Genomic DNA, 10,919 nt, shown 5'->3' with positions numbered 1-10,919 from the left:
GTTTGATGGTAACCCACTGGCATATCAGTCTTTTATCCATGCATTTGAACACTTGATTGAAGACAAGACTGAGAATAATCAAGACCGACTCTACTACCTTGAGCAGTTTACCTCTGGTTTGCCAAGAGACTTGGTTCGCAGCTGTTTGCACATGGAAGCCAGTAGGGGCTATAATGAAGCAAGGCGCCTCTTAAAAGAACATTTTGGAAATGAGATGAAGATTTCGGGAGCTTACTTGGAAAAAGCCTTGAATTGGACAGCGATTAAAGCTGAGGATGGGAAAATGCTGCATGCATATGCACTGTATTTGAGAGGATGCTGTAATGTAATGCAAGATTTACAGTATTTGGAGGAACTTGATATCCCATCGAACCTAAGGCTAATTACATCCAAACTACCCTACAAACTCAGAGAAAGGTGGTGAAGCACAGCTTATGAGACACAACAGAGAACCGGCAGGAGAATCAGATTTCACAACATTGTGGATTTTGTGGAAAAGCATTCCAAGATGCTTTTGGATCCGTTGTTTGGAGACATTCAGGACCAAATAACAATGAAAAGGCCTCTTCCAAGAAGCACAAGTGAATTAAAACCAATCAGCCAAAGAAGATGTAGCTTTGCTACTTCAGTAGCTGTGAATACAGAGCCAGCAGGATGCACTGTAGAACAATCATCTGTTCCACAACAACCTGCTCAAACCACACCCAGTGGTATCATCCCTTTATGTGGATACTGTCATGGCAAACATGCTCTGATTGACTGCTCACAATTCAAAACACAGTCACATGACAACAAGGTTGAATTCTTAAGAAGGCAAGGATATTGTTTTGGTTGCCTACTAAAAGGTCATATAAGCAAAAATTGTAAGAGAAGATTAATGTGTCATGTTTGCAAAATGAAACATCCTACTCTACTTCATATTCCAAGTGAAAAAGGCCCAAGGCAGGAAAATCAAGCAAAGTCCACTGCTGAGACAGAAGAAACCCCTATAAGCATTGCTCTTGTTTCAGCCGGTGATGCAACCGGGGCCGGGAAAGACTGTGCACCTGCAATCATGCCAGTCCGAGTTAAGACGGCAATCATGGAGGACGACTGTGTGTGTGCTTACGACTCCACCTGGGACACAGAGAGTGATGGAGAGGACCAGGCCGCAGATGGTCAACATCGTCGATCTAGTCGAGACAAAAATAAATCTGGTTGGACTTCAGAATCGTGGCATCACACGCTCAGAAACATGAGGGCAGCAAAGGACATGCAGAACTACAGAAGAGGATACCCTAATCTTGCAGATGAAGAGTGCTCAGAGGACAAAATGAAGAATTTGCAGTTTTACCTCAATAAATTCCCCTCTTCACCTGATAATGTCTACATTGAATCGTTCCTCAAAGAATGGAAGAATGACTACAAAAAGCTGGAGAGTGTTCACTCATACATTCAGTGGCTGTTTCCACTCCGAGAACCAGGGGTAAACTACATGGCTTTTGAACTCACCAAGAAGGAAATTGAGGCCTTTAAGAGTAATGAGGATACAAAAAAGAGGCTAGTGGAGTCCTATGAACTCATGTTGGGCTTCTACGGCGTCCGCCTGGTTAACAAAGAGACGGGTGAAGTGACACGAGCAGACCACTGGAAAGAGCGCTTCAGGAACCTTGAGCAGAACATGCACAACAACATGCGCATCACTCGCATCTTAAAGAGTCTGGGCGAGCTAGGATTTGAGCACTATCAGGCACCGCTCGTTCGCTTCTTCCTCGAAGAGACTCTGGTCAAGAAAAACCTCACCAGTGTTAAACACAGCGTACTTGACTACTTCCTGTTTGCGATTCTGGATAAACAACAACGCCAGGAGTTGGTGCGCTACGCCTACCTTCACTTTGAACCAAAGGATCAATTTGTGTGGTGTCCCAGGAAGATTCAGAGGAAGTTTAAGAAGTTCAGAAAGAAAGAAAAACATCGGCATTCCTCCTCTTCTTTTTCCACAAAAGACCATTACGAAGATAAAGAAAAATCACAGACTCCACCAAGGACAAGACCATGGACCATGGAACAAGGAAACATATAACAAGACCATGGACCATGGAACAAGGAAACACATAACAAGGCCATGGACCTAAGACCATGGAACAAGTAAAGACATTTCCAGATGCCAAAGGCTTTGTGAGAAGTGTTTTGGTTAAAACCAAGACCAACACAGTTCAACGACCAATAGATGAACTCTGCCTGCTAATGGAAGCAGCTTGATGGACTGAGGGGGGCTTCGGTTCTCCAGACTCGATGACCGCTTCAGATATGACTATGGACTTTGATGAGACTTGACTAATAACTCAAGTAACTTAATTAATTTTGAATTTGAAGAACATAATTGTTTGGATTATATTGTTCTATTATGGCTCCTGTGAATATTATTATTTATGTAATTGTTTTGCTAAAGCACACAATTAGGGGCCGGGATGTTGGAGCCAGTTGGAGCCTATCTATATTATTTATTTATTAAGTGTTTGACAATGAAATCAAATAATGTCAAGAATGATATTAATGAATTATTGGATGTTTTAGATTTCATTGTGATTGACTGATTGTTTTCAGCTGCTTACGCTCCTACTGGTGAGCCACTTCCTCCTCCTATAATTAAGAAGACAGGACAGCTGGGTGCCCTTTGTCTGTCTATCATGTTGAAGGAGTGAGGAGTGGAACAGTTTGTTTATCGCTAAACAAGCCACGCTAAACAAGCCACGCTAAATAAGTTATTTTGATTATGTTGAAAGTCAACCACGGAGAATATTTTTTGTTTGTGAAAATAAATTATGATCATTTGGAATCTAGAAATATCTCCGCGAGTGCTTATTAAGGAATTTAGTGAGTCAAACACCTCCTCCTCAAGACTACTCTGCATTACTTTATTTTTATTTTTTCGAAACTTTTTTGGAAAGCAAGAGTAGTCGCTACAATTATGTTAGATCCACTATGGACTGGACTCTCACTATTATGTTAGATCCACTACAGACTGGACTCTCACATTATTATGTTAAATCCACTATGGACTGGACTCTCACTATTATGTTAGATCCACTATGGAGTGGACTCTCACTATTATGTTAGATCCACTATGGACTGGACTCTCACTATTATGTTAGATCCACTATGGACTGGACTCTCACTATTATGTTAGATCCACTATGGACTGGACTCTCACTATTATGTTAGATCCACTATGGACTGGACTCTCACTATTATGTTAGATCCGCTATGGAGTCGACTCTCACAATATTATGTTAGATTCACTATGGACTAGACTCTCACTATTATGTTAGATCCACTATGGACTGGACTCTCACAATATTATGTTAGATCCACTATGGACTGAACTCTCACAATATTATGTTAGATCCACTATGGACTGGACTGGACTCTCACAATATTATGCTAGATCCACTATGGACTGGACTCTCACACTATAGTCTACCAGGGATTTATTCATTTACTTTATTAAAACTATGAAGGATATTTTCTTGATGCTAACAAATATCACCAAAGATGGTAAAATGTGGTGGAATAAAGCACTTTTCTTTCCTGCACAACAACTAAGCTTTTAGTTTCTGTTATAAAAATGGATTATGAAAATATAAGTGATACATTCATATAATTTTTTTTTTTACTTTCAACACTTAAGTTACGAGATCAACTTCAGATATATCTGTCCATTTTACGTTTGAACTATTATTTGGTTTGTTTTATGCTCTTTTGTCAAAGAAAACATTGATGTATTTATATGGCAACCACACAATATATGCAATATTTTCCACATAAAACATTTTAAAGTGAAATATTTGAAGTAATTGGAACATAGAATAGGTCAATAATTCATTATAACATTGTTTTTTTTTAGCAATGGCCAAAAAAATAAAAATAAAGATAGACAAAAGAAAAAAAACAGCCTGCATGGCAGCTTTGTGTCAACATTGCAACGTTTTATTTTTTATTTTTGCAATAGCATTTCCACAATGTGTGGCGGGCCGGTAAACGATTAGCTGCGGGCCGCAAATGGCCCCCGGGCCGCACTTTGGACACCCCGGGCCTAGAGGTACGGCAAACCCTCCGCCGCGGAGGTTGAGACACACCCGACTCATCATGTACCATGAATTGATTAACGTGGACCCCGACTTAAACAAGTTGAAAAACTTATTCGGGTGTTACCATTTAGTGGTCAATTGTACGGAATATGTACTGTACTGTGCAATCTACTAATAAAAGTTTCAATCAATCAATCATGTAAATAAAAACTTCTCCCTATCGGCGTATTATGGATACGGCAACAGCTGTTGTGAGTTCATGCACTGTGTTGGTTTTGTTGTTTGAACAAGGTGATGTTCGCGCATGGTTCATTTTGTGCACCAGGACAAAAACATATAACTTTGTCTTGAATTTGAAATAATATACACTGTATATACTGTATATTTTTCACTAAAGAAGGGTTTGGGTGAATGCACATATGAAACTGGCGGGGTTCGGTACTTCCAACAAGGTTAAAGGCCTATTGAAATTAAATGTTTTCATTTAAACGGGGATAGCAGATCCATTCTATGTGTCATACTTGATCATTTCGCGATATTGCCATATTTTTGCTGAAAGGATTTAGTAGAGAACATCGACGATAAAGTTCGCAACTTTTGGTCGCTGATAAAAAAAAAGCCTTGCCTGTACCGGAAGTAGCGTGACGTCACCGGAGGAAAGACTTCTCACAATTCCCCATTGTTTACAATGGAGCGAGAGAGATTCGGACCGAGAAAGCGACGATTATCCCACTCATTTGAGCGAGGATGAAAGATTCGTGGATGAGGAACGTTAGAGTGAAGGACTAGAATGCAGTGCAAGACATATCTTATTTCTCTCTGACCGTAACTTAGGTACAAGGGCTCATTGGATTCCACACTTTCTCCTTTTTTTATTGTGGATCACGGATTTGTATTTTAAACCACCTCGGATACTATATCCTCTTGAAAATGAGAGTCGAGCACGCGAAATGGACATTCACAGTGACTTTTATCTCCACGACAATACATCGGTGACACACTTAGCTACTGAGCTAACGTGATAGCATCGTTCTCAAATGCAGATAGAAACAAAATACATAAATCCCTGACTGGAAGGATAGACAGAAGATCAACAATACTATTAAACCATGTACGTGTAACTACACGGTTTATAATTCTCAGCCTGGTAAAGCTTAACAATGCTGTTGCTAACGACAATAAGGCTAACTTAGCAACCGGACCTCACAAAGCTATGATAAAAACATTAACGCTCCACCTATGCCAGCCAGCCCTCATCTGCTCCTCAACAGCCGTGCTCACCTGCGTTCCAGCGATCGACGGCGCGACAAAGGACTTCATCCGTGGGTTTGGCGGCTAGCATCGGCTAGGCGTCTGCTAGTCCTTGTTGTGTTGCTACAGCCAGCTGCTAATACACCAATCCCACCTACAACGTTCTTCTTTGCAGCCTCCATTGTTCATTAAACAAATTGCAAAAGATTCACCAACACAGATGTCCAGAATACTGTGGAATTATGAAATGAAAACAGAGCTTTTTCTACGGGCTCCGAATACTTCCCTTGTCCTCGTGACGTCACGCGCATACGTCAGCATAATAAAACGTTTTTAACCGGAAGTGTGGCGGGAAATTTAAAATTGCACTTTATAAGTTAACCCGGCCGTATTGGCATGTGTTGCAATGTTAAGATTTCATCATTGATATATAAACTATCAGACTGCGTGGTCGCTAGTAGTGGCTTTCAGTAGGCCTTTAAGAACCACTGAGCTAAGGAGATATTCTCGCAGCCGAGTGCGTCAGACTGCACTCTGTGATTGACTGCGTGATCTGCCGGGGCCAAAATGTCTCCGTTCTTTCCCCCGGAGCTGGGGCAGAAAAGTGTTATTTCTTCAAAAGCCCCATTGGAGAATGCCGGCAAGCCTGTAATTGGCCAGGGAAAGTCTGCACCACCTGCCAAGCCAAACACTCCAGAGAGAGGGAATTTGAAATATTGTAAACAGTGGAGTAACTCGCTCGCTGAGCAGACGTTTTTGGGCGAGGGATGGATTTATTTTGGAACTACCGCGACGACAACAGTTTGACAAGTCCTTTTCAAGTACCAGCAGCCAAACAATCTATTCACAAATAAAGAGAAATGGGAGTCGTACGGAAAACCCAACCTGCAGTTTGACTTGCTACTTAGGCTGATTCCTAACAGCTTTCACCTGCAATCTGTTGGCTAATACTTCTTGAGTGCTTTCCAATCAACTCTTGGTTTATTATTCTAGTGCAAGCCCGTGTTCCCTTCCCAGTGATCCCAGCTACACACCCCCAGACCGAGGTAACATTAGAATCCAGTTTAGTTTCAGGGCTACTTGACGGTTTTGTGGGTTTAACCCCCCCATCCACACACTCTCTAATCGCTTTTTTAACTCCTCCCTTTAAAAACCTAAATCCCCCAACACCAATTTGAAGGCACACAAAGCAAGCTGACATTTACAGGCTCTCGTTACAAGTCACTGCACTGCAGGGCTGTTTTGCAAAATACGGTAGTCCTAAAAACATGAGAGTGCTCCTGTTCTATAGAGGATCTTGGACCTGTGTAAAATCCTTGAAAACAAAATCAATCGCTGGGGTCCAAACTTGTGATTGACACAACCAAGGCGTTCCTCAAGGCACCCCTTTAAGTCCCCTCCTTTTTTGCAGAGACATATTTTATTCTTAATATAATTTGTGTAACTAAAGTGTTTTTACTATGGACTGGACTCTCACTATTGTGTTAGATCCACAATGGACTGAACTCTCACACTATTATGTTAGTTCCACTATGGACTGGACTCTCACACTACTATGTTGGATCCACTATGGACTGGACTCTCAAAATATTATGTTAGATCCACTATGGACTAGATTGTCACTATTATGTTAGATCCACTATGGACTGGACTCTCACAATATTATGTTAGATCCACTATGGACTGGACTCACACTATTATGTTAGATCCACTATGGATTGGACTCACACTATTATGTTAGATCCACTATGGACTGGACTCTCACACTATTATGTTAGATCCACTATGGACTGGACTCTCACACTATTATGTTAGATCCACTACAGACTGGACTCTCACAATATTATGTTAGATCCACTATGGACTGGACTCTCACAACATTATGTTAGATCCACTATGGACTGGACTCACACTATTATGTTAGATCCACTATGGACTGGACTCACACTATTATGTTAGATCCACTATGGACTGGACTCTCACAATATTATGTTAGATCCACTATGGACTGGACTCACACTATTATGTTAGATCCACTATGGACTGGACTCACACTATTATGTTAGATCCACTGTGGACTGGACTCTCACACTATTATGTTAGATCCAATATGGACTGGACTCTCACAATATTATGTTAGATCCACTACAGACTGGACTCTCACAATATTATGTTAGATCCACTATGGACTGGACTCTCACACTATTATATTAGATCCACTAAGGACTGGACTCTCACACTATTATGTTAGATCCACTACAGACTGGACTCTCACACTATTATGTTAGATCCACTATGAACTGGACTCTCACACTATTATATTAGATCCACTATGGACTGGACTCTCACACTATTATGTTAGATCCACTACGGACTGGACTCTCACACTATTATGTTAGATCCACTATGGACTGGACTCTCACAATATTATGTTAGATGCACTATGGACTGGACTCTCACAATATTATGTTAGATCCACTATGGACTGGACTCACACTATTATGTTAGATCCACTATGGACTGGACTCTCACACTATTATGTTAGATCCACTATGGACTGGACTCTCACTATTATGTTAGATTCACTATGGACTGGACTCTCACTATTATGTTAGATCCACTATGGACTGGACTCTCACACTACTATGTTAGATCCACTATGGACTGGACTCTCAAAATATTATGTTAGATCCACTATGGACTAGACTCTCACTATTATGCTAGATCCACTATGAACTGGGCTCTCACACTATTATGTTAGATCCACTAGGGACTGGACTCTCAAAATATTATGTTAGATCCACTATGGACTAGACTCTCACTAGTATGCTAGATCCACTATGAACTGGACTCTCACACTATTATGTTAGATCCACTATGGACTGGACTCTCACTATTATGTTAGATCCACTATGGACTGGACTCTCACTATTATGTTAGATCCACTATGAACTGGACTCTCTCACTATTATGTTAGATCCACTACGGACTGGACTCTCACACTATTATGTTAGATCCACTATGGACTGGAATCCTACCTTTTTTAAAAATTCATTAGTACCCCAGTACTTAATTAGTACCGGTAAAGCGTACAACCCTAGTTCCTAGTTCCCCCCCTCCAACTGTGTCAGTCTCCTCCAAAGGACTCGGACATGTTTGAAGCATTAATTAAGATGGAAACACATCGTTAACCCAGATCCTGTCTCCTTAAGTCCGCAGCCCGTGCAGGCAAAAACTGGAGTAATTACCCACAATTAAAGAAATTACAGGGCCAGGCTGCCATGCCAGGCCTGCTTGGAAAGTCTAAATATTTGAGTCTCGCTGAGCTGTTGTCCCTTCACACAAGTGTTGGTGTGGCCGTGTGGACCACACTCACATGACTTGATGACCACAACTTCCAGAGTCACATTTATTGACAAGTCATCTGTCCAGAGTCTCATTTATTGAATTACTGAATTTGCATTAAATCAGGTTGTTTTAGCTAATAATCATGCTGCAAAATCTAGCATGTTGCATTCAATGTTTATTCCCATTATTTTTCCATTAATTCCCGTTAATTCCCATATATATGGAAAGTTTCCAACTTTGAATATTCCCGGAATTTTGCAACTCTACTAGGGTTGCAAAATGTGTATAAATAACCCTACTAAGGTTGCAAAATTCCGGGAATATTCAAAGTTGGAAACTTTCCATGGGAATTAACGGGAATATATGGGAATTAACGGGAATTAATGGAAAAATAATGGGAATAAACATTGAATGCAACATGCTAGATCTTGCAGCATGATTATTAGCTAAAACAACCTGATTTAATGCAAATCCAGTAATTCAATAAATGAGACTCTGGACTAGGGTTGCAAAATTCCGGGAATAATCAAAGTTGGAAACTTTCCATGGGAATTAACGGGAATATATGGGAATTAACGGGAATTAATGGAAAAATAATGGGAATAAACATTGAATGCAACATGCTAGATCTTGCAGCATGATTATTAGCTAAAACAACCTGATTTAATGCAAATCCAGTAATTCAATAAATGAGACTCTGGACTAGGGTTGCAAAATTCCGGGAATAATCAAAGTTGGAAACTTTCCATGGGAATTAACGGGAATATATGGGAATTAACTGGAATTAATGGAATAATAATGGGAATAAACATTGAATGCAACATGCTAGATCTTGCAGCATCATTATTAGCTAAAACAACCTGATTTAATGCAAATCCAGTAATTCAATAAATGAGACTCTAGACTAGGGTTGCAAAATTCCGGGAATAATCAAAGTTGGAAACTTTCCATGGGAATTAACAGGAATATATGGGAATTAACTGGAATTAATGGAAAAATAATGGGAATAAACATTGAATGCAGCATGCTAGATCTTGCAGCAATATTATTAGCTAAAACAACCTGATTTAATGCAAATTCAGTAATTCAATAAATGAGACTCTGGAAAGATGACTTGTCACTAAATGTGACTCTGGACTAGGGTTGCAAGATTCCGGGAATATTCAAAGTTGGAAACTTTCCATGGGAATTAACGGGAATTAACGGGAATTAATGGAAAAATAATGGGAATAAACATTGAATGCAACATGCTAGATCTTGCAGCATGATTATTAGCTAAAACAACCTGATTTAATGCAAATTCAGCAATTCAATAAATGAGACTCTGGACAGATGACTTGTCAATAAATGTGACTCTGGACTAGGGTTGCAAGATTCCGGGAATATTCAAGGTTGGAAACTTTCCATGGGAATTAATGGAAAAATAATGGGAATAAACATTGAATGCAACATGCTAGATCTTGCAGCATGATTATTAGCTAAAACAACCTGATTTCATGCAAATTCAGCAATTCAATAAATGAGACTCTGGACAGATGACTTGTCAATAAATGAGACTCTGGATTACGGTTGCAAAATTCCGGGAATAATCAAAGTTGGAAACTTTCCATGGGAATTAACGGGAATATATGGGAATTAATGGAAAATTAATGGGAATAAACATTGAATGCAACATGCTAGATATTGCAGCATGATTATTAGCTAAAACAACCTGATTTAATGCAAATTCAGTAATTCAATAATTGAGACTCTGGACAGATGACTTGTCAATAAATGTGACTCTGGACTAGGGTTGCAAAATTCCGGGAGTATTCAAAGTTAGAAACTTTCCATGGGAATTAACGGGAATTAACGGGAATTAATGGAAAAATAATGGGAATAAACATTGAATGCAACATGCTAAATCTTGCAGAATGATTGTTAGCTAAAACAACCTGATTTAATGCAAATTCGGTAATTCAATAATTGAGACTCTGGACAGATGACTTGTCAATAAATGTGACTTTGGAGTAGGGTTGCAAAATTCCGGGAATATTAAAAAATGGTAATTTTCCTTGGAAATTAACGGGAATATATGCGAATTAACGGGAATTAATGGAAAAATAATGGGAATAAAAATTGAATGCAACATGCTAGATCTTGTAGCATGATTATCAGCTAAAACAACCTCATTTAATGCATATTCAGTAATTCAATAAATGAGACTCTGGACAGATGACTTGTCATGAAATGTGACTCTGGACTAGGGTT

General features: G+C 39.6%; 1 protein-coding gene across 1 annotated transcript; it reads left to right on the top strand.

Moving 5' to 3' along the window:
- Nucleotides 1-1,081: 1,081 nt before the first annotated feature.
- LOC133661013 (opioid growth factor receptor-like) lies at nucleotides 1,082-1,966 on the top strand (the record flags this gene model as incomplete). Its single annotated transcript, XM_062064395.1, has 1 exon — nucleotides 1,082-1,966. A coding segment is annotated over exon 1 (885 nt), but the record flags the coding sequence as incomplete, so codon positions are not given.
- Between the last annotated feature and the right edge of the window lie 8,953 nt (nucleotides 1,967-10,919).

Source organism: Entelurus aequoreus, linkage group LG01, assembly GCF_033978785.1.
Source record: "Entelurus aequoreus isolate RoL-2023_Sb linkage group LG01, RoL_Eaeq_v1.1, whole genome shotgun sequence".
Taxonomy (NCBI): Eukaryota; Metazoa; Chordata; class Actinopteri; order Syngnathiformes; family Syngnathidae; genus Entelurus; species Entelurus aequoreus.
The sequence above is the reverse complement of the archived record's forward strand: the minus strand, read 5'-3'. Positions and strand labels throughout refer to the sequence as shown.